This window comes from Leucoraja erinacea, chromosome 3 (genome assembly GCF_028641065.1).
Source record: "Leucoraja erinacea ecotype New England chromosome 3, Leri_hhj_1, whole genome shotgun sequence".
Taxonomy (NCBI): domain Eukaryota; kingdom Metazoa; phylum Chordata; class Chondrichthyes; order Rajiformes; family Rajidae; genus Leucoraja; species Leucoraja erinaceus.
In genome coordinates this window covers 25362914-25388481 of record NC_073379.1, presented here as the reverse complement: position 1 = coordinate 25388481, position 25568 = coordinate 25362914, and the positions used below count along the sequence as shown (strand labels likewise).

Below are 25568 nucleotides of genomic sequence, written 5' to 3'. Positions count from 1 at the left end.
ACAGTAAACAGGAAGCGATGCTGGAGAGTGATCAGTGCAGCAAAAAGAACGTTGACGCTGTGCATTGCACAACTCATAATTCAAGAGCATTTAAAGTCCACCACTTTAAACACAATCCTCATTTTAGCTCAACGGGAACACTACAGACCACATCTTGCATTATCGCAGATTTAATTCATAATTGTGTTTTGCATTAATGCCTCGATTATTGCAGTCTTTCTTTTCACTGTCTTGCAGAATGTGTGTAATTTATTTATAATTTATATTGTGTGTGTGTTGTTAGAGTCTATGTGCCTGTGCTGCTGCTGTAAGCAAAATTTCCGTTGCATCTGTACCTCGCCGTACTTGTGCACATGACAATAAACTCGACTTGACAGTAGCGTAGGAAAAATATAAACTCCCCCGACATTGTCGGAACAAAACTCCCTAGTAATTAGAACAAAAAAAGCGATATGTTTTTTAATTCAGGAGAAACATACTTCTATTTGCCATTTCGTCTAATTAACCGCTGCTTGCAGAGCCCAGGGCACTTTATTTTTGAACCGCGTGTGCAATCTTTCTTGTTTTTTATTGTCGAAAAAAGATCCCCTTCGCCCATTGTCTCCACACTCCTTCCGCATCCAGCCTGCCCACGTGTGCATGCCCGGTATCGGCGAGCGCGGCATGCCGGGAGATGTAGTCCATACGCCATGGCGAACGGGGGCAGAGTGCCGGCTGGAGGACTCAATTTCCCGGCGCACTCCCCGGCAGTCGCAGTCGCTACGAGCCGCCACCAATCAGAGCCCCGAGCCGTGCGCTTTGGAACGTTGGCAATGTATCAATGCAGGGGCATTATTTCCTGATTCCATTTGGAAGGGTTGTACATGGCAACAGCTGTTGGGCTGGACTTGTGTATTGCAGGCAGACCAAGTGTAATATATATATGTTTTAGTTTTTGTTCTTTTTTTCTTTCTCTTTGCCCCTCTAGCCCTCACTCCCCTGCATTCTTGAGAGAAAGGACGCGTGCAATACCATCCATAAGCCTGACGTCCTAGGCTGAATGAAAACACCATACTTCAATCCCGGTAGCTCTCTGTGCGTGTGTGTGTATTTTTTTCGTCCCCGCCCCCCTTTTTTAATTTTTCTTCAAAGACGCGCATTAGCGCCGCAAGATTGTTAGAGAGGTTTCCACGGCCATTGTGAGCTGGCTGGGAAAAAGAGAATTCAAATTTTGTTTAAATTGCAGGAATTAAACCCATTGCCAAAGTTACAGCATGAGTTCTTTAACCCGCCGTTAAAGGAACACGTTCTGCCATATTGAATTCTTTTTTCATATACATATATTTTTGTTTTCAAAAATAGTTTATTTTTTTCTTGTTGTGGAAGTGGGAGTACAACCGGTAGTCTCGAACCGACACACGAGTTGATAGACCCGTTCCCTGAAGGGGGAGGGGATTTGAAGAAAGCCAAAAAAAGGTAACAAAAAAGAATGAACGGTTTTAGTACCGAAGAAGACAGTCGGGATGGCGGCGCCGGGGCTCCAGGTTTTGGCCACATTTGCTGTCTGGTTGACGATGGAGAGAGGTGTAACCGCCCTGCCGGCAACGCTAGCTTCAGCAAGAGGATTCAGAAAAGTATCTCGCAGAAGAAACTCAAACTGGAAACCGACAAGAACGTAAGTCTGAATATATTTTTTTTAAATTGCCTTCATTTTCCAGACCAGTCACATTTCTCCAAAAGCAACCCAAGTTATCCTGTAAATAAAGGGAGGTGCGGGAATAAACTATTTTCAGTATCTGCAACTCAGCAGTTGAGAGACTGTCATGAGGCCTGAAATGTGCATTTCAACACCCCGTAACCACTTAACCTGCCAAAAGAGACGCCTTTAAAAATTAAAACACCCGCTCGGATTTTTCGATTCCATTATCCCAGATCTTTGTTTTGAAGTCGACCATCATTTTCACAAGCTTAGCGAGATAGTAAAAAGTCACGTAAACTGTGTTTCACGAATGACCTACAGCTTAACATTGGTGAGTCGGTGGCAAACGACTTGGTGAGTGAAGTAGTCTCCCAGGCAATGATGGTAAATAATACGGTAGAGTTGGTTACTACGCAGACCAGAAAAGCTCCAGCTTCCATTCTTGACTTATGCTGTTTTAATTGTATTCACCGAAAAGGCTGCTTATAGTTAACCACAGAACTAATCGTTGGTGGCTACATGGTGACTCTTTAATGTCTTTGTACATCGAGCGAGAATATATTTTTGGCTTGCCTTGCCCTCATGGTCAAATAGTCCGTTGACACACAGCCTCGTCGGACCCGTGAACATTGCACGTTTTTGAGCTGACAGCCTTTGTAATATTAAATGCTGCCGACGAATTGGTAGAAAATTAGATCACTCAATCAAAGCGACTATTTTAAAACGGTATACAATAGGAATTGTACTTATACACTCTTGCAGCTCCTTCTTCAACCACTGAAGTAGTGTTTTTATATGTCCATGGCTAATCTTTGTGAAATGTGGCAGCCAGTTTGTTACACGTCCTACAAAGAGAAAGGTGATTTTGATTTTGTAAGTTTGATTGACTAATGTATATTGACCAGGGTACTGAGAAACCCCAGTTCATCCTTCCCAGAACGTCTTTGATTGAATTGATTGAAAGTTACAGCATGGAAACAGGCCCCTTCGCCTATTGAGACCACGCCGACCATCGATCACCAGTTTACACTAGCCCTATGTTATCCCACTTTCGTTACACACTATGGGCAATTTACAGAGACCAATTAACCTACAGACCCACACATCCTTGGCATTGGGAAGGAAACCCACACTATCACAGAGAGAACATGCAAACTCCATACAGATGGCACCGGAGGTCAGGATCAAACCCAGCTCGCTGTTGCTGTGATCCTGTTGTTGACTGACTTCCTCCAACTAGGTTTTCATCCCTGCCACATGTACCAAAATCTAGTGCGTCCAATGCGAGTCTGACAATAACAAATCGTTCTACCTTATTGGATCAGTCTGAAGAAGGGTCTCGACCTGAAACGTCACCCATTCCTTCTCTCCAGAGATGCTGCCTGTCCCTCGGAGTTACTCCAGCATTTTGTATCTACCTTTGTTCTACCTTATTGTTCCTGAACTCTGCCATCTTTGATACCATTTGCCACACCAACTTTCCTCTCTACCTCTTTTTTCACTCAACCGGTCGAGTTCAACTTGTGTCCTTCTATTGTTTTAGATCCGAGTTGTGGTCTACTTGCCAAAAGTGGCTTCTCTTCCTAGACTTGTGTTGTTTGTTCTGGCAGCCCCCAAGGATCTATCGTTGTCTCTCTCCTTTTCACATCACCATGGCGACTCATTTCAGAAATGCAACATCGGTTTTCCCATACACATATTACGGACCCGCACCACCCTGGCCAGACTCCCATTTTACCCTGGCATCGGGAAGAAGAAACAGATGTCTGAAAACCGTGAACCCCAGGTTCAGGAACAGCTTCTTCCCAACAACTATCAGGCTCTTCAACACTACAAGCACCAACTAAACGATGAACTGTCTTAGACACAAAATGCTGGAATAACTCAGCGGATCAGGCAGCATCACTGAAGAAAAGGAATAGGTGAAGTTTCGGGTTGAGACTCTTTCTTCAGACTAGTGAAGGGTCTTGATTCAAAATGTCACCTATTATTTTTCTCCAGAGATGCTGTCTGACCCTCAAAGTTACTCCAGCATTTTGTGTCAATCTTTGGTGTAAACCAGCATCTGCAGTTACTTCCTACACTTATGAACTTGTCTTGGTTGCACTAGGAGCTTTGGGTTTTTGCTTTGCACTAATATTTTTAATTTATTGAACTTTTATGTTTGTTTATTATGTAATCTATGAGTACTTTCTTTACAGACCTGTTGTGCTGCTGCAAGCAAGAATTTCATGATTTAATTTTTGGTACATATGACAATTAAACACTCTTGTGAAAAGGTTTACCCACCACTGATAACACCCTGTGCTGCCTCAATAGTGACCCCCCCCTCACTGTCTCTAAACTATCAGGCTGATCATTTAGCTTATTTTAGTGTTACATGTACCGAGGTACAGTGAAAAGCTTTTATTGATGCGTGCTATTCAGTCAGCGGAAAGACGATACATGATTACAATCGAGCCGTCCACTGTGTGCAGTTACAGAATAAAGGTAATAACATTTAGTGCAATATAAAACCTGATTAAAAAAAGTCTGAGGGTCTCCAATAAGGTATATGGTATGTCAGGACCACTCTCTAGTTGCTATATATTTAACAATTAAACACTAAGAGAAGAGGTTTACCCGATGACACCCTGAGTTGCCTCATTAGTGATATTAATGACTCAATATTTCACGTGTAGCCTTTTCTTCATGTGTAGTCTTCTCTTTGACTGGATATTTCATAAGTTATAGGAGCAGTAGTAGGCCATTCGGCCCATCGGGTCTACTCCGTCATTCAATCGTAGCTGATCTATTTTTCCCTTCTCAACACGAAAACAAAAGCTTTTCACTGTACCTCAGTCCACGTGGCAATAATAAACTAAACTTTATCTGCAACATCTATCTAAAACTGCATCAGGCTGTATGGAAACTTTTAATTTGATCTCAATGAACACACCACCTGTACACACTTTCTACCATCTGTAACATTGCCTGATTCTCCTGCCACAGAATATCTGCTGAAACTCCAATGCATGCTTCTGTATTGTGTATGCTCCCTGGCTAGCTTCCCTGTACCTTTACCTTTGTATAACTGAAGCCGTCCAAATATGACATTCCCATTCCCCTATTCCAAGTTTCAGTCACCCATCACCTTCATGCTTGCTGATCTATACCTGGTGATTTTTAAACAGCACTATGAAGTTAGCATTCATATCCATGCTTCTAGATTCTCGCTGTGATGGGTACAAGACCTTTGGCCCATCAAGACCATGCTGACCATCAAGTACCCATTGAACAAATCTTACACTCATCCTGTTATATTTACCAGGAGTCAAGAGTGTTTAATTGTCATTTTCCCCTGGAATGGAAAGATTACATTCTTTCTTGCTGCAGATTTAAAGTTACAGAGTCTTCCAACGTGGAAACGGGCCCAATTTCCCCACACCGGCCAACACGTGCCATCTACACTAGTCCCACCTGCCTGGATTTGGTCCATATCCCTCTAAACCTGTCCAATCCATGTACCTGTCTAAATAGTTTGTTAAATGTTGCAATAGTCCCTGCCTCATCTCCCTCCACCAGCAGCTCGTTCCATACAGCCACCACCCTTTGAGTGGAAAATGTTTCCCCTCCAGTTCCTATTAAATCTTCCCCCTCCCCCTTAAACCTCTGTCGCCCAGTTCTCAATTCTATACATTAATGCAACAACACAACAAATTAATGTACAATAAACAATAATACATTAAATCAACAGGGATATAGTGACCAGACTGTAGAAGTGCATTCAGGCCGCATTCTAATAAATTATTTCCTTTCTCACCCTCTCCCTCACTCAGATGCCACCTACATATTAGGAGCAACTTGCTGTGATCGAATGATCTACAACCCATGTCTTTGGGGAAATAGGAGGATATAGCTAGAAGAAACGTTTGCATTCTTGAATCTTATAAACATCACCCATAAAGGACTGGAGAGTAGGATTGAACGTTGGTTGTTGGAGTTGTGAGCCAGCAGCTGTGAGATGTACCACCACATGACCAAATTTTCCCATTGCTTCCTCCACTTTCTAAAACAATCTGCTCTCCAACAGTATTGACCTTTGTAGAAAAAAAGAACTGCGGATGCTGTTTTATACGAAAGATAGACACAAAGTGCTGGATTAACTCAGCGGGTCAGACAGCATCACTGGAGAAATAGGAAAGGTGGCGTTTCGAAATGGGACCCTTCTTCAGACTTTAGATCATCTCTGAACGTACTAATTTCAGCCACCAAGGTTCATAGTTCTTGGCATTCCTAAACTCCTAGCAGGGAATGGAGGGATAGGGTAACGAGTTGGTCTTGACATCATGTTCAACACAGTCAAGACAGTGGGTTGAAGGACCTGTCACTATTGCACTGTTCTATGTTGTATGTTCTCCGTAATCGTACCCCACCTTGCTCCTTTAAGTTCCTTGTTAAAAATCTGCATCTTTGGCCAAATCTTTGTTTGCATCCCTAATATTGCGCAGTGTGAAAGTTAGTAAATGTTCTCGCCAAGCGTCTTGGACATTTCGGCATTATATCAAAACATGTTATGGCTTGTTAAATAGTGGCTTCCTTTATAGTGCTATTGCCAGACTAGGCTTGATTGAATGCTGTAAAGTAATACCACTCCCTCAGTGATACACAGGTGAGTGTGACTGCGGTTTAAAATGGCAGCTTGCTGGCTAGGAGATAGGCAAGCGGGCAACTGATTCTTGGTTCCTGTTGAATTACCAACAATTGCCACTTCAATAGCTCTTTGCGTGAAGAAGAACAAGCCGTTGGCGGTGTAGTATGGCGGTATTTTACATGCGCAGTGAGTGACATTACATAAGGTGCTTTGGAACCTTGTGGGAATGGAGTCATTTAGTGGCCTTTCTTAGTTTGGTATAGAGATACACCGCGGAAACAGGCTCCTCGGCCCACCGAGTCTGCGCTAACCAGCGATTCCCGCACATTAACACTATCCTACTACTAGGGGCAATTTACGTATACACCAGGCCAATTAACCTACATACCTGTATGTCTTTGGAGTGTGGGAGTAAACCGAAGATCTCGGAGAAAATCCACGTGGTCAAGGGGTGAACGTACAAACTCCATACAGACAGCACCCAGAGTCGGGATCGAACCCGGATCTCTGGCGCTGCAAGGCAGCAACTCTACCGCTGCGCCACCATGCTGCTCCCTGGTCCAAATATGAAGCTTTGGCCTAAAGGTTCCAGGTGGATGTAAATACCACCTTTCTCAGGGAATAATTATAATCTGGAGCACTGTGATGGGATGGAAGAAACAGACTTATTTAGGGACTTCAAGGGAACTGGATAGGCACTATGGAGGGAATACTTGGTATGGTTATGGGGAAACGGGCAAGGAAATGGTATTGACAGGATTGTGCTCCATTAGTTGTTGGGCTGAGAATTGTCATTCCCTACTATGACGTGACAATTATGTGAATCTGTGATGTTGACCAAAGTTCAAATTTGAATATGGATCATTTATATTGGTACTTCTTTAACTACTGCTCAGCAATTAATATCTCTAAACAGAAAAGTTTGGGAATTTCCATTAGAAAATTCTGTCCTAATTTTGCACTTCATTATTTTTGGGTAAAGTACCTGCATCAGTGAGTGAAGCTGCCAATTAGTTACCGTGAGTTTGACTCTTTAAATAGTGTGGCATCTTGAAGTTCTGCTTCCAAGTGTGGTGCTCATGATACTGCCTAATATTACAGGATCATGAGCTGTTTGAATAAACCTACAAAGAAAAGAAGAGAATAATTGGACCTTTGTCGATATTTCTGTGTTTGCTTGCATGGAATGCCATGGGTGTTATAGTACTTGTTTAATGTCGTGCTTGCAGGCTGTGGCTTTTATTCCACAGTTTTACACACCTCCATCTTTTTTACGTCCTCTTGCCCAGCAACATGCCATCTTCAGATTGATTGTAGAGGGGGGGTAGAAAGCTGGAAAAGAGAGGGCAAAGCCTACCCATTCCCTCCACAGATGCAGCTTAATCCTCTAAGTTCCTACGGCGTTGTTTTTTGCTTTTTAATTTGAGTGTATGTTTTGAAATAGTATTGAATTACATTCAGCATGCTTAAAAGTAGCACAATTCAAATCATACATTGCTCCTGAACTCCCGTTATTTTCTCAACTAACTTTAATTTAGTGGAATGATGGTCCGGTGCCACCTTTAATCCGTTTAATGTCGTGCTTGCAGGCTGTGGCTTTTATTCCCCCACCCCCCCCCCCCCCCCCCCATCTTTTTTAACCCCCTCCCGAAAATGTGGCGCCATGCATCCATGCCAACCTATCCACCAATCTAGATTAGCTTCTGTTTCCAGGGCAAAGCGGCCGTATTCTTCTGCGCCTTGAGCAAAACACAAAGCGCTGAAGGACCTTGAACACTGTGCTCAAGATTCCACTATCTACAGTCACTTGTTTAGTTTAGAGATACGGCCTGGAAACAAGCCCACAGGGTCCACGTTACCATTCACACCGAAGCCAAGTAACCTGCAAACCAGTATGTCTTTGGAGTGTGGGAGGAAACCGAAGCATCTGGAGAAAACCCACGTGGTCACAGGGAGAACATACAAACTCCGTACAGACAGCACCTACAGTCAGGATCGAACGACTCGCGTCTCTGGCGCTATGAAGCAGCAGCTCTACCGCTGCACCACTGTCCTTTGACTAACTCTCAGCATAACCTTGTAATGCTTTTGTGCTTCTCTGTATAATTTCCCCTTAAGTTTTTAAGTTTCCTGCCAAGACCCACATTCTCATCACGTCAAGTGAAAGAAAATGTTATTTCTGAATCTCCTGTTGGTTTACTTTTTTCTGATAAAGTGCTATTGGTGGCTTTCTGTTTCTCACTTCCTTTTGCAAGCATAAATAGTCTTCAGTACGTCTACCGTCGATACTTTCTCTTAATTTTAAAGACCTTTGCCTGTTAATGCTTTAGCCTTTCTTTCTCCCTCTACCGCAAGCCCCTCCCTGGGTAGTAAGACTTAAAGTTTAGTGGTACAGCGTGGAAACAGGTCCTTCAGCCCACTGAGTTCACGCAGTTGTGTGTTATCCCACTTTCTCGTCACTTGCTGCAGAGGACAATTAACCTACAAACCGGCGCATCTTTGGGAAGTGGGTGGTGAATCTGTGGAATTCATTGCCACAGACGGCTGTGCTGGCCAAGTCATTGGGTACTTTCAAAGCCGAGATTGCTAGGTTGTTGATTAGTAACGGCGTCAAAGGTTATGGTGAAAAGGCAAGAGTATAGGGTTGAGAAGCCATGATCAGATGTAGTCGATAAGCCGAATAGCTTGGTTCTGTTCCTATTTCTTTTTTTAGAGATACAGCATAGAAACTGGCCCTTTGGCCCATCGAGTCTGTTTCGACCAGTAATCACCCTAACACTAGTTCTATCCTACACACGAGGGATAATTTACAGAAACCAATTACCCTACAAACCCCCACATCTTTGGAATATATGGGAAACCGGAGCATCCGGAGAAGGGTTGAAGAAGGCTTCTGACCTGAAACGTCACCTACTTGATTTCTCCAGAGATGCTGCTTGTCCCGCTGAGTTAGTCTAGCATTTAGTGTCTATCTTCACTCCTGGAGAAGACCCACGTGGTCACAGGAAGAACATGCAAACTCTACACTGACAGCGACCGAACTCAGGGTCAGGTCTCTGGCGCATCTGGGCAGCAGCTCCACCAGCTGCGTCCCAGTGCTGCTGCCTGTTCATTCTCTCCTGGTGCAAGCAACCTCCCATTGGTTATTTGTTATTGTAACGCAGGATTTTTTTTAACATTTATTTTTCAGGTCCGACATTTGTACATATGCGACTTCCACAAAGGGTTCATACAAAGTGTGCGAAACAAGAGAAAGAGGAAGGGTAGTGATGATGATGGAGGTGATTCGCCAGATCACGAAGCTGAATCTCCAGAGGTAAATACGTGCAGTATCAGAATCTCATTTACGAGTGAATGTTGGAGTTGTTTTAATAAACCTATTTTTCCTTTCCTCTAATACACTGCTTTAAATTTTCTATTTGAGTTTTAAGCACTGCGGCGCAGTGGTAGAGTGGTTACTTTGCTGTAGAGTGGTTACTTTGCAGAGCCAGAGACCCGAGTTCGATCCTGACTGCGGGTGCTGTCTGTATAGAGTTTGTACGTTCTTCCAGTGGTGACCACATGGGTTTTCTCCAGGTGCTCTGGTTTCCTCCCACGTTCCAAAGATGTACAGATTTGTAATGTTTAAGAAGGAACTGCAGATGCTGGAAAATCGAAGGTAGACAAAAATGCTGGAGAAACTCAGCGGGTGAGGCAGCATCTATGGAGCGAAGGAAATAGTCAACGTTTCGGGACAAAACATTGCCTATTTCCTTTGCTCCACTGATGCTGCCTCACCCGCTGAGTTTCTCCAGATTTGTAGGTTAATTGGTTTGTAAAAATTGTAAATTGTCCCTAGTGTGTAGGATGGTGTTAGTGTATGTGTGATCGCTGGTTGGCACTGACTCGGTGGGCCGAAGGACCTGTTTCCATGCTGTATCTCTAAGTTAAACTAAACAAATGTCCTTGGGTCACTGAGGTTACTGGTTCTGTCGAAACACAGAAGAATAAGAACATAAGAGCTATTTAGCCCAACAAATTTGTTCAAAATTAGGAGTGAAATAGGTGAAAGAGTAAAGGTTGATTATTTTTTTCCTCCTAATTTGCTCCCTCCCCTGACCACATTTAAGTGTAGGATCCAGATCTAGTGTACTTTTGTGATGCTTTTCGCCTTAGACTCGGTGGGCTGACCCCCCCCCCCTTCCAAACTATATCCTCTAAACTTGCCAAATTAAAGCCACCCTGGTCCCCCCCCTCACCTCTCTTCCTGCTTACTTTCCTCCCACTAGTCAGTCTGATTAGGTCAGACCTGCAACAACACCTACCATGTCCTCCACTGCTGCCTGACCCGCTGAGTAACTCCACCACTTTGTTCCTTCCCCTGATCCAAGTCATCGATGTATGCTGAAGCTTGAAGGCATATGGACCGGTTACATTCCTGAAACCTGTTCCGATGCTGATTAGTTTGCAAATTTGGAGCAGGTTCCCGACATCATTCTTCTTTGTCACTGTCTCAGTCTCCTTGTTTGGCGTGACCTGCCTTCCAGCGTGTATTCTTTGAGGCAAAGAATTCCAGAGTCACTGATCTGCCCTCTGTGAGAAAAGTGACTTTGCCCTCTGATCTCCCTCGGTGCCCAATGGCTTACTGCACGTCTTAGTCTCTGAACTTAACGCACCTGTTTTCCACTCAGTGTCACGGTGTGTTCTAGGTTTTGTACCTTGGTTGTAACATACGTTACGTCAGAGACAGGAAATGATTGAGACATTAGTTTAGTTCAGAGATACAGCATGGCAACAGGCCCTTCGGCACACTGTGGATGCGCCAATCAGCGATCACCCATATGCTAACTCTATCCTACACTTTAAGGACTATTTTCGGAAGACAATTAACCTACAAATCTGCACACCTTTGGGATGTGGGAGAAAACTCTGAGAAAACCGGGTGCTGACTGTACAGAGTTTGCATGTTCTCCCTGAGACTGCGTTGGTTTCTCCGGGAGCTCTGGTTTCCTTCCACATTCCAAAAACGTGCAGGTTTGTAGGTTAATTTGCTTCTGTAAATTGTTCATTAAGTGTAGGATAGAACTAGTGTACATGGTGATTGCTGGTCGCCTTAGACTCGGTGGGCTGAAGGGCCTGTTTCCAAACTATATCTCTAAACTAAATTAAAGCCCACATGGTCACTAAGAGAACGTACAAACTCTTTACAGACAGTCCCCATAGTCAGGATTAGGTCAGGTAAGGCAGCAACTCTACCGCTGCATCACTGTGCCACCCCGTAATAAATAGACAATGGGTGCAGGAGTAGGCCATTTGGCCCTTCGAGCCAGCACCGCCATTCAATGTGATCATGGTTGATCATCCCCAATCAGTACCCCGTTCCTGCCTTCTCCCCATATCCCCTGATTCTGCTATTTTTAAGAGCCCTATCTAGCTCTCTTGAAAACATCCAGAGAACCTGCCTCCACCATCCTCTGAGGCAGAGAATTCCACAGACTCATCACTCTCTGTGAGAAAAAGTGTTTCCTCATCTCCATTCTAAATGGCTTACTCCTTATTCTTAAAGACGCACATTTTTCAGCAGTTCAAATGTGCTAGGCTTTGTACCTTGGATGTTCATATATCAGAGACTGGACGCATGTACAGAGAGAATATCAGTATAGTGAACAGCTGGTTTGGACTCAAAGGCTCAATTATTACTGCGCTCACTTATCCATCAGCAAATTTTAAATCCATGCCAGTTTATTACCTCTATCCCATGTGTTTCCATTTGAAGAGTAAGTTATGGAACTTTATCAAAGATTTTAGAATTCTTTGCCTCTGACGGTGGTGGATGCCAAGTTTAGTTTAGAGATACAGCGCTGAAACAGGCCCACCGGGTCCGCGACGACAAGTGATCCCCGCACGTTAACACTATCCTACACACACTAGGACCAATTTTTACATTTACAGAGCTGATCAACCTATAAACCTGTACGTCTTTGTAGTGTGGGAGGAAACTGAAGATCTCAGAGAAAACCCATGGGGAGAACGTACAAACTCTGTAGAGACAGCACCCATAGTCGGGATTAAACCCGGGTCTCTGGCACTGGAAAAGCTGTAAGGCAGCAACTCTATCGCTGCGCTACTGTGCTACTGTGCTGCCCTTGAGATTGATGGGTTCTCGATTAGTAAGGGTGTCAAAGGCATGGGGAGAAGGCAGAAGAATGCGGTTGAGTGGGGAAAATACAGCCACGATCGTATGGTGCAGCAGACTCGATGGGCCAAATGGCCTAATTCTGTACCTATGTCTTATGGTCTATTTTCTAAAATTCCAAATTCTGTGCGCCACATTAAATTTTTTATTAATACCTCTACCTGCCTCTACCTTCCAAGTCTGCTTTATTGACCTATGAGGAAGAGAGATGACATTTTGTCAAATATGTCTTTAAAAGGTTAACTCTTTATTTTTAAATGGTGGTGTATAGTTAGATTTTTCCCTTGGCGGAAACATCCTTTCCATGCCCATTCTATCAAAATCCTTTAGGATCTTAAATAGAGTCAGAGAGTGATAATGTGGAAACAGGCCCTTCTGCCCAGCTTTCCCACACTGGCCAACATCTCCCAGCTACACTAGTCCCACCTGCCCACGCTTGGCCCATATCCCTCCAAACCTGTCCCATCCATGTACCCGTCCAACAGTTTCTTAAATGATCAATAAATTCTCCTCGCACTCTTGTAAATAACCAACAGATACAGGCCTTTATCCAACTTTTCCATATAAAACATCCCACCCATTCTAGTAGTTGGTCTAGTAAACCTTTTTCTGAAATGCTTCCAATGCATTAACATCTTCCCTGGTATGGCATAGAAGAATGGACCACAGGAACAGGCCCTTCAGCCCACAATGTCTTTGCCGAACACGATACCAATTTAAACTAATCTCCTTTGCTCGTGATCACTCTCTTCACTGCATATCCATGTGCCTATCCAAACGCCTCTGAAATGCAGCTATCATATCTGCCTCCACCACCCCAGCAGCACATTCCAGGCATCCCATCTCTTTCCATGTTAAAAAAAAAAACTTGCTCTGCACAGCTCCTTTAAATTTCCCCCCTCTCGCCATGAAGCTCTGCACTCCAGTCTTTAACATTTTCACACTCATAAAGGTTGTGACTGTCTACCCTGTCTATCGCTCTCTTGAAGTTATATACTTCCCTCCCTCTGGTAAACATATCTCTCTTCAAGCCCCCACATCCTTCCTGTAATTGAGCCACCAGAACTGCACACAATACACCCATTTTTCCAGTAAGATCAATACTGAAATCGGGACTGGATGTGATCTTACCTGCAGCTTGAACAACTGGTGCACATACTCTCCTTTTGCATTCAATTTCCCTGCATTAAATAACAACATTATTTGTTTTCCAACTTGCTTGCTGCATCTACATTAGTCTTTGGTGAATTGTGCACTGGGGGACCAGAACTCGGATGTCATGGTGACGCCACTGGTAGAGCCACTACCTCATAATGCCAGAAACCCGGGTTCGCTCCTGCCCACAAGTGCTGTCTGTCTGGCGTTTGCACGTTCTTCCTGTGTCCACGTGGGTTTCCTCCGGGTGCTCCCGTTCCCTCCCACATCTTAAACAGATGCAGAGTTATAGCTTAATTGGCTTCTATAAAATTGCCCCGAGTGTGCAGGGAGTAAATGATAAAGGGGAATAACATACAACTAGTATGATGGGAGGAGGGTAGTCGGTGAGGACTCTGTGGGCCGAAGGACCAATTTCAAGATGGACACAATTTGGTGGAGTGAATCAGCGGCTCATGCAGCATCTCTGTATTGTATTATTGTATTATATTTTTAATGACCACACAGCCAGGCTGGTGGAATTTGTTATCAGTACAGCTCGGTACAGGTTCCAACATTTCATCAACATTAAACATATAACATAGATATACATACAGACAGACGCATTACATAATACATAAGGGCCATGCTTATTCTTATTCCTCACCGTACAGAGTTTAAAAAGTTAATTGCAGTGGGAATTAAACTGTTTTTGAAGCGGTTTGTTTTGGAGGCAATTGTCCTGTAACGCCTCCCAGAGGGCAGTTGATGATGCGCTGTAATTTCTTCCGGGAGAGTGAGTCGAGACTGCCGAACCAGACTGTGATGGATGAAGTGAGGATGCTTTCGATGATGGCTGTATAGAAGCGGAGCATGAGATGAGACCTTACTCTGAACTTCCTGAGCTGTCGGAGATGGAAAAGTCTTTGCTGGGCTTTTCCATAGATGTGGTCTGCGTTTGTCCTCCATTTGAGGTTGTTGCTGATGTGGGTTCCAAGGAGTTTGAATGTGTCAGTGATGGAGATGGATTCACCTTTAATGAGCACAGGAGTTTTGGGGATGGCTTGCGTCTTGGGTCGATGATGAGTTCTTTTGTTTTTGATGAATTGAGTAAGAGATCATGGTCTGTGCACCAGGTCACTGCTTGGTTGACCTGTGCACGGTATTCAGTTTCTTGGTTGTTGGTGATGAATCCTATGATGGTTGAGTTGTCCGCGTACTTGTACAGGTTGACGGAGCTGTGGTGGGATGTGAGCTGGTTTGTGTAAAGGGAGAATAGCCAGGGTGAGAGAACACAGCCTTGGGGTGTGCCTGTACTGAGGAACAGAGGGGAGGATGTGTTATTGTTGATCCTCACCCTCTATTTCCTGTTCCAGAGAAAGCTGTGAATCCAGTGACAGATGCATGGGTCAATGTTCATGTCCAGTAATTTATTGAATAGTTTGGCCCGGTTTATTGTATTAAATGCAGAGCTGAAATGGGTTCCAAGGAGCATCTCTGAAGAAGAGGGATGGGTGATGTTTTGGGTCGGGACCCTTCTTCAGCCCGTTCCCATGCTGTATCTCCTAAACTAAAAAAACTCCATCCGAGTTCTACAATCTCTCACCGTTTAGTTATTGTTTTTCACTCTTCATGTCAAAGTGTAAAACGTTTTGCCACATCCTCCATTTTCCATATTTTTGCCCACTCACTTAGCCTATCTATATCCCTTTGTAACTTCGTTGTGTCCCATGTCCTTATTTTTGCTTCTTTGTGCTATCGTAAATTTTGCAAATATTATTTCCGTGCTTTCATCAAAGCTATTTAAGTAAATGGAGGCTAATTGTTGCCTCTTGTCAACCGGATAAAAAAGATTTATTTGTATCTATGCCAAGACCTTAAACTAAACCAAGTGTGCTGCCAGTTAATCAGGACAACTCTTGCAGTGAGCACACGTTTTTTCCATTATAACTCTTCACGTTTTAGAGTTGCATCCTAAATGAAGGATTATGCTGAACACACATTGCTACTTTGTGTAAAATTAATCTGAATCGTGATATTTCCAAATAGCAGATAAAAGTTGCAAGTGATTTGGAAGAGTTATGGGGAAGACATTCTGTGTTTTAGTTGCTCTTTTTATTCTGAGTTAGCAGTTAGTGGATTAAAGAGTCATCCCCTGTGACATGCGCACAAAATTGAAGGTCGACCTTGTAACAGGCGAGGGAGGGATTGCAGCAATAACAATCAGGAAAATAGAAACTGCAATTTCAGGTCTGCAGCATCTGCAGGTTTTGTTTGGTTTGTCATTCACTTTTTTTTGACACAGAAAATACTGGAAACACTGAGCAGGTATGTTAACATCTGTGGAAAGGAAAACAAATGTTAATATTTGGCGTCAAAGCATCCGCAGATGTTGGGGGGGGGGGGGGGGGAAAGAGTAAACTAGTGTAGAAACATGGAACTGCAGATTGGGGAGGCACAGTGGCGAAGCAGTAGAGTTGTTGCCTTACATCACCAGATACCCAGGTCTGATACTGACTGCGGGAGTTGTCTGTACGGAGTTTGTATGTTTTGTGTGGGTTTTGGCCGGGTGCTCCGGTTTCCTCCCATACGCCAAAGACGTACAGGTTTGTAGGTTAAATGGCTTGGTATGCTTAAATTGTCCCTAGTGTGTAGGGTAGTGTTAGTGTGTGGGTATTTGCTGGTCGGTGCAGACTCAGTGGGCTGTAGGGCCCGTTTCCACGCTGTATCTTTAAACTAAAGTAAACTGTTCACGTTTTAGAATTGCATTCCAATGATGGATTAGGTGGAACACACACTGCTACTTTGTGTAAAACTAATCTGAGTCATGATATTTCCAACAAGCAGATAAAAGTTGCAAGTGATTTGGAAGAGTTAAGGGAAGGATATTCTGTGATTTAGTTGCTCATTTGCTTCTGCGTTAGTGGTTAAAGTGTCACCCCCAGCAACGTGCACACAAAATTGAAGGTCGACATTCTAATAGGCGAGGTGGGAATGCAGCGTGGCAAACTCAATAAACTGAATTAAACTAAACAATAAAATCAGGAAAAAGAAAAGTGTGATTTCAGATTTATAGCATCGGCAGTGTTTTGTTTTTTGTTTACTTTTGTGAAAAGCAGAAAATACTGGAAACCTTCAGCAGGCAAGTCAGCATCTACGGAGAGAGGAACAGATGCTAATATTTGGGTTCAAAAATGCATTCTCAGAAGTTGGGGGTGGGAGAGAAAACAAGAGTAGAAACCAGGAACTGCAGATGGGGCCAGCACAGGTGGCACAGCAGTAGAGTCGCTGCCTTGTAGCTTCAGAGAGACCTTGGTTCGATCTGACTCTGGGTGTTGTCTGTACTGAGTTTGTACGACCGAGTGGGTTTTCTCTAGGTGCTCCAGTTTCCTCCCACATTCCAAAGATGTGCAGGTTTGTAAATTAATTGACTTCTGTAAATCGTCCTTTGTGTGTAGGATGGGATGAGTGTAAAGGGCCTGTCCCACTACATGTGTTTACCCAAGAGTTCTCCCGAGTTAAAAAAAAAATCAAACTCGTGGTAAGTATGTAGAATGTACGTAGCGGGTACGGAGGAGCTCGGGACGTCTCTTAGCGACTCGTAACGCTAACGGCAGGTACTCGGGAAACGCGATAAGCTCGTGAAGCTTTTTCAACGTGTTGAAAAATGTCCACAAGAGCCCCGACTACGAGCGGCTATTACTGTAATTCTCCGAGTTCGAATCAGGGGAAACTCGGGAGAACTCTTGAATTACCTCGTACAGTGGGACAGGCCCTTAAGGGCGATTGATGGTTGACGCCGACTCGGTGGGCCGAAGAGCCTGTTCCCACGCTGCATCTCTAAAATAAACTAAAACTAAGATGCTGGTTGACAAAAGAAGATGCAAAATGTTGCAGTAACCAGGCAGCCAAGCAGCATTACAACAGAGACCTTGCTTATTGTCATCATCATGTGCTTTGGGATATTTCTGGTGTGAAAATTGAAACATAAAGTCCATGAGCAGTAATTCTGAAACACACCACAACTAGCTCAATATTTAAATCCATAACATTATATTGGTGCTCTGGCAATATTAAAACGATTTATGGTTTGGTATCAAGGAACATAATTATTACTTTGGTACATGCTGAATACTTCTATGATTCACTCAGGTACTTAGGCCAAAAATAAATGTTTCCAGTTCCTTGTGACCCCATGTTACCCCAGGTATGGTTTCGTTAGTGGGTCTTGGGCGAGGGTTGCTTAAATGCACTCCAGTCTGCTTTCATTGCAATTCCTGTTCCAACTTGGAAGAGAAAATGCCTGCGTTTGCAAGCCATTTGGAGAGCCAAATGTACTGTGGATCTGACCTTGACATGAGTTGCAAACTTTAGGAAAAAAACATCAGGTGGACTATTCATGAATAACTACATGGAAGGAAGCCACTAACTTCCTTGTGCTCATTGGAAACGACTATCCAATTAGCCTTTCAACTGTGTTTACCCCATGGTTCTACAAACATTTATTTCCTAATTTTAAATGGATAAACATAGAATAGTCCAGGCACTTCGGCCCACAATGCCTGTGCTGAACATGGCACCTATATTAAAATGATAGCTTCTGCCTGCACATGCTTAAAGATTCTTGTGATAAATACTGTAATTTGTCATGGGGTCGCACAGCATGGAAACAGGCCCTTCAGCCCAACTTGCCCTGCCGACCAAGACGCCCCATCGACACTACTCCCGTGTTTGGCCCATTCCCTCTAATCCTTTCCTAACTTACCTGTCCCTGTCCGACCAAGACTTGCCCCATCGACACTATGCCCCCTGTGTTTGGCCCATTCCTCTAAACCTTTCCTATCACCTTAAACCTATACCTGTCCAAATGTCTTTTTTAGATGTGTGCAGAGTTATGTTTTTCCAGCTGTAGTATTTTATAGCACTGCTGCCTCTTAAAACTACCTCCTCTAGCAGCGCGTTCCATATGCCCCCTGCCATGTGGAAAAAGTTACCCCTCGGGTTCCTATTAAAATCTTTCAGAGGGAAAGATAGATCATCTTTCCCTTCTCACCTTAAACCTATTACATCTGGGTCTTGATTCCCCCAGAGATAAAACTGTGCAAAACTGTTAGCCATCTTTTTAACTGGTAGATTAAATAGTTATGTGCTGCAGAGCTTTTATGTTTTCCACTGAAACTGAAACTTTCCATCTTAGACTTCTTATCAATTACCAGGTTTATTGTGCTCTGATATTGCAAATGTATTTTTTTTCATACAAGAAAAGAACCAAGACACAACACCAACACAATTTACACAAACATCCATCACAGTGAATCTCCTCCTCACTGTGATGGAAGGCAAAGTCTTGTCTCTCCCCTGCTCTCCATTCTTCTCCCAATGTCAAAGTCAAAGCCCTCGCGGGCGATGGCAAGTCCTGCGGCCATTTAAGGCCGCGCGGGGCGATGTAAGGCCCTGCTCCGGGTCTTGATGTTGGAGCCCCCGGTGGGCGCCAGCAAGTCCCGTGGCCGTTTAAGCCGCGCCAGGCGATGTAAGGCCATGCTCCAGGTCACTTTCAACCCCGCAATTCGGGCAGGAGATGTTGCCCGGGAGCTCCAGCTCCCCGCCAAACACCGTCCACCGACCTGCGGCTGGAGGAGCCGGAGTCGGACCCAGGTCGTTCCGGTTGAAGAGGCCGCTTTCGGTTGGAGGCCGCTCCGCCAAACAGAGCCCCTAGTCGTTCCGGTTGGAACGACAACAGTGCTAGTCCCAACGACAACAGAGACCCGACAGGGAAATGGTCGGGTCACCCGTACAGGGAAGAGATTTAAAAGTTTCCCCCACCCACCCCGCCCCCCACACATACACAGTTAAAACCCCACTACAAACTATACCCACAACGGGACAACGTGAAATAAAAAAAGGCAGACGGACTGCAGAGGCCGCTGTGACGTCAGTCGCGCTGCCCACCGGAAGCTTGGTTTGCGTTTTGGTTTGGTTTGGTGGTCTTGGTTTGTGTTTTGCGTTCTCCAACTTAATTTAATCAAAGGACATTCAACCTTTTATTTTCTCAGGTCGATTTGTTTCAATTGCAAGTAAATACACTGAGGCGCTACAAGAGACACTTCAAACTACAGACCAGACCAGGCCTAAATAAAGCTCAGCTAGCTGAGGTATTGTACACCTTAAAATATCTCTCTCCCTGTGTTTAGTAATGTAACAAAGTGCAAGAGGTGATGTTGACATCAGAAATGCTTCTGCAAAATAGCGATTTGCTTGGGTGTAAAATTAAAACCTTATCCAACCATAAACCAAACCCACCCCTATTTAGAGGACATTTTTCTTTTTTGTTACTTCACCTGATCCAAATCCAAAATATGTATAGGAAGGAACTACAGGTGCTGGCTTATATGGAAGATAGACACAAACTGCTGGAGTAACTCCGCGGGTAAGGCAGCATCTCTGGAGAAAAATGAATAGGCGACTCTTCGGGTTGGAACCCTCGTTAGTTGGGTTTGTCGTAGCTGGCCCTGGAGCTTGACTTTGGATCACATCAAAATATTTGTTGCAACCTCCTGTTGGTTTGGGGCAGAAGAAGGGTCTCGGCCAGAAATGTGACCCATTCCTTCTCTCCAGAGATACTGCCTGTCCCGCTGAGTTACTCCAGCATTTTGTGTCTATCTTTGGCGTGTGGGTGTGTGCCTGCATGTGGAGTGTTTGCAAAACCTCCTTTGAACTAGCCAATGGTTTCATGCAAATTTTCAAGCAATTGGATTTAAAATCTGTGCCAGCTGCTCTTCATAAATGTGCACACTTAACTTTTCATCACTTCTAATTGATATAATTTTTTTTATTTTTACAGTGAGTGGGCTATTTATTTCTTACTTTCCTGTGTCTCTGGGGGAATCCAAGTGATTTCCTTACATGAGCATGCTTAGTAACTGGTCCTGAGGGTGAGACATTCTGCAGATTATGAAGTTGTGTGAATTTCTTACCGAGTCACGGTAAAACAGCCCTGATATGTTTTTGAGCTTTTCCACTTTGATTTTAGTTCAGTTTAGAGATACAGAGTGGAAGCAGGCCCTTTGGCCCACTGGCTCCATGCCAACCATCGATCACCCTTTCGCACTAGGTCTATGTTACCTCACTTTTGCATCCACTCCCGACACATTAGGGGGCAATTTACAGAAGCCAACCCCCACCTTGTTGAGATGTGGGATGAAACCGGAGCACCCTGGGGAAACCCTTGCGGTCACTGGGAGAACGTACAAACTCCATTGAGACTGCACCCGAGGTCAGGATCGAACTTGTGTCTCTGGAGCTGTGAGGCAGCAGCTTTACCAGCTGCGCCACTGTGCCTCCCACAGTGCGGCTTTTGGTTTGAACTTGAGCAGGTCAAAGGGAAGCGAACAATGTGATCCTAGTTGACTACCCAAATGTTCAACAACCTCGCTGAGTTGATGTGTCAGTGGATATAACTTTGCCATGCTAATGTTTGATCCCAGTTACAATGATAACTGAAGATTGGTTAAAAGGCCTCTGCGATAGAAAATCCTTTTGCAAAGTGGGCCTGGTTTATCTTTCAGGAAATGTCATGTACAGTGGCTTGCAAAAGTATTCATACCCCTTGAACTTTTCCACATTTTGTCACGTTACAACCACAAACGTAAATGTATTTTATTGGGATTTTATGTGATAGACCAACACAAAGTGGCGCATAATTGAGAAGTGGAAGGAAAATGATACATGGTTTTCAAATTTTTTTTACAAAAAAAAACTGAAAAGTGTGGCATGCAAAAGTATTCAGTCCCCTTTACTCTGATACCCCTAAATAAAATCCAATGCAACCAATTGCCTTTAGAAGTCACCTAATTAGTAAATAGAGTCCACTTGTGTGTAATCTAATCTCAGTATAAATGCAGCTGTTCTGTGAGGTTTGTTAGAGAACATTAGTGAACAAACAGCATCATGAAGCCCAAGGAACAAACCAGACAGGTCAGGGATAAAGTTGTGGAGAAGTTTAAAGCAGGGTTAGGTTATAAAAAAACCATGTTCACGGAGCACTGTTCAATCCATCATCCGGAAATGGAAAGAGTATGGCACAACTGCAAACCTACCAAGACATGGCCGTCCTCCTAAACTGACAGGCCGGGCAAGGAGAGCATTGATCAGAGAAGCAGCCAAGAGGTCCATGGTAACTCTGGAGGAGCTGCAGAGATCCACAGCTCAGGTGGGAGAATCTGTCCACAGGACAACTATTAGTCGTGCACTCCACAAATCGGGCCTTTATGGAAGAGTGGCAAGAAGAAAACCATTGTTGAAAAAAAGCCATAAGAAGTCCCGTTTGCAGTTTGCCTCAAGCCATGTGGGGGACACAGCAAACATGTGGCGGAAGGTGCTCTGGTCAGATGAGACCAAAATTGAAGTTTTTGGCCTAAATGCAAAACGCTATGTGTGGCGGGAAACTAACACTGCACATCACCCTGAACACACCATCCCCACTGTGAAACATGGTGGTGGCAGCATCATGCTGTTGGGATGCTTCTCTTCAGTAGGAACAGGGAAGCTGGTCAGAGTTGATGGGAAGATGGATGGAGCCAAATACAGAGCAATCTTGGAAGAAAACCTGTTAGAGTCTGCAAAAGACTTGAGACTGGGGCGGAGGTTCACCTTCCAGCAGGACAACGACCCTAAACATACAGCCAGAGCTACAATGGAATGGTTTAGATCAAAGCATATTCATGTGTTAGAATGGCCCAGTCAAAGTCCAGACCTAAATCCAATTGAGAATCTCTGGCAAGACTTGAAAATTGCTGTTCACAGACGCTCTCCATTCAATCTGACTGAGCTTGAGCTATTTTGCAAAGAAGAATGGGCAAAAATTTCAGTCTCTGGATGTGCAAAGCTGGTAGAGACATACCCCAAAAGACTTGCAGCTGTAATTGCAGCGAAAGGTGGTTCTACAAAGTATTGACTCAGGGGGGCTGAATACTTTTGCACGCCACACTTTTCAGTTTTTTATTTGTAAAACAATTTGAAAACCATGTATCATTTTCCTTCCACTTCACAATTATGCACCACTTTGTGTTGGTCTATCACATAAAATCCCAATAAAATACATTTACGTTTGTGGTTGTAACGTGACAAAATGTGGAAAAGTTCAAGGGGTATGAAAACTTTTGCAAGCCACTGTACTGTACATAGTTTGGGTTAACCCTCTTGCCCCATCCCCTCTAATTAACCTAGTGATCCATCTTTACTCTATGGTAGGAAACCTGAATACCCATTAGAACTCCACGTACTTGTGGGAAGAATTTGTTTAACTCCATACAGACAACACCGCCAGTCACAATCACACCCAGCTCCACAAGGCTGTAAAAGTGATTGCCACCCTTCCTCCTTCAACCCTATTTCATTCTCGTTGTAGGAGCAAATGGAAAGGCCACACGGAGTTGGCGTTAAGTAACAGGCGATTTATTAAACCAGTCAAAGCTGATCTCCTGAGCGTGACATTGGCCCAGCGTTTACATTCTCTGCTGACAAGATTGTACAGAAACTTGATTAACAGTAAAACTAGTCTGGATTACAGTATGGAGGTTACAGAAAGTCTTGGGTAACAAACTAGGTCTTGATTACAGAATAAAATGAATATCCACATCCAATATAGTTGGCAGTGGATCCAATTTTCTGTTACAATGATGGGCTGAAAGGTGGCGCAGGGGTAGAGTTGCGCTTGCAGGGAGGCTCGGGTTTGATCCCGACTACTGGTGCCGTCTGTACGGAGTGTGTGCGTTCTCCCAGTGGGTTTTCTCAGATCTTCTGGTTCCTCCCACACTCCAAGGACGTACAGGTTTGTAGGTTAATTGGCTTGGTATAAGTATAAATGGTCCCTAATGTGTGTAGGATAGTGTTAATTTACAGGGATCGCTGGTCGGTGCAGACTCGGTGACCGAAGGGCCTATTTCCGCACTGTATCTCTAAACTAAACATGTTCAGTTAAGTTCCTGAAACTTGTGCGTTGTCAATGCTACATTCCATGTCTCTACTTTTAGGCTTTGTCCGTGGTTACCTATCAATACAATCCACATCCCTATTTAGTAGTTATTAGCCCTCGCTATTCTTTCCCCATCACCACTAACTATCAACATAATTGTAACAGCCCATAGTGATCCAACACCCAAATTCAGATCCGTTGTATTAAATGGGGTGATTTTGTGGGTGTACTGATACCTATGCAATTGCACTGCACCTTTCATCCCACAGAGTGGAGCGAAATTTCTCAGCAATTAAACTTGAAGTGAGATCCAGCACACTCTTTTTGTGTATTCATTATTTTGCTTTACTAACAGTTGTTTGTGCAGCAATCCTGTCCATACCTCTCACACAGGGCCACTTTCAGACTCAAGGGGTTTGGAGATTTGCTTACGATTCCAAAATTATATTTGGCATGGGAGCCAATTATTGAAAGGCTATCAAGGCCAAGTAGTGAAAGGCTTGGATAGAGTGGATGTGGAGAGGATGTTACCACTAGTGGGAGAGTCCAGGACCGGATGTCATAGCCTTAGAATTAAAGGATGTTCCTTTAGGAAGGAGATGAGAAGGAATTTCTTTAGTCAGAGGGTGGTGAATCTGTGGCATTCTTTGAAGCAGAGATAGATAGATTCTTGATTAGTAAGTTATGGGGAGAAGGCAGGAGAATGGGGTTAGGAGGGAGAGGTAGATCAGCCATGACTGAATGATGGATTAGACTCAATGTGCCTAATGGCCTAATTCAGCTCGTATCACTTTTGACCTTTTGAGATGAACTAGAACTGTGATATTTTGACATTATCCGAGTAAACCTTTTTGTTATTTTTGAAAACTTCTTTTCCAGACCATCAGTCGTCATTTTAGGACCATTCCAGTCAATGAGAAGGAAACTCTAGCCTATTTTATCTACATGGTGAAGAATGACAAAATCAGGCATGATCAAAAACCAGACAGCAGCATTCACTGAAACGGACATTATCTGAGCTCTTCTTGATCACACGAACACACAGTGACAAGAGTTCCACTTCTAAAGTCAGGTGTATTTAAGTATTTTATTGTTTAAAAGCATCGGCTAAAATCGTCATGTTTTTTCATAATATTCATTTTTGATTTATTTTTTTTCCCCAGTCTCAGTTTTTAATGTCTAGAGTACGTTATAGTTAAATAAGAACTATAGAAAAGCAAAGTTCCCTTTCATGTATTTTTTATTCTTGTACAAGGTCCAGCTCTGAAGGAGAATTTGATTCTTTTAAAACCGTTTTTAAGGGATGGGAATTGCTCTAAATGTTTCAGTCCCTTTCTAATGGAAGCCGCGTGTGGCTACGATCCAGCGTCTCTCTGTGTGCCCAGGATGGACAATGTTGCCGAGCTGTAGTAGGTCATCTGTGCGTGTCGGATCTCCACACGCCTCCTCCGATGTTTTGATACATGGGCTGTAACGGGACGTTTCAGCAGAGAAGCCGGGGCTCTGAAAACGAAGGCGTACCATCAAATTTTGTAGTGCTTATTAATCCTTTTTTTTTTTGCGCTGGTAAACATTTATCATTGTGGGAAGTGAAACACTGTCCTGTCTGCAATATGGTGATCGATTGTAAAGTTTCAACTTTTGTGTGCACCGGAATTCTCTTAAGATTGATTTAGTGTTAATATTTTTCCATGTGCATATAAATATACAACGTACTGTACAGTGGCACGCAGAATTTTTTAATGTTTACATATTGGCCATCTTCATAGGGCGTGGTTGCGAAGGTATAGGTTTGTTACTACTGTACCTTTAAGACATTGTAGAATTTTGCATTAAACAAATGTGCACAATTTCTCCGCTATTGATTACTCGGTCAAATGTAGTAGATGTTAACGTGGAATTTAAAGCATTCATTGTTGGTCCATTCACAGGCATTCTGTTCCTTCAAATTGCACAGAGGTGAATCTCCAAAATG

The 25568-nt window shown here is 43.7% G+C and overlaps 1 protein-coding gene across 1 annotated transcript; it reads left to right on the top strand.

Moving 5' to 3' along the window:
- Positions 1–789: 789 nt before the first annotated feature.
- Positions 790–25445, top strand: sap30l (sap30-like). Its single transcript, XM_055632315.1, has 4 exons — positions 790–1654; positions 9502–9627; positions 19674–19772; positions 24473–25445. Exons 1-4 carry the CDS (start codon positions 1469–1471, stop codon positions 24593–24595), a joined length of 534 nt encoding a protein of 177 aa, XP_055488290.1. The 5' UTR covers positions 790–1468; the 3' UTR covers positions 24596–25445.
- The last annotated feature ends 123 nt before the right edge of the window (positions 25446–25568 follow it).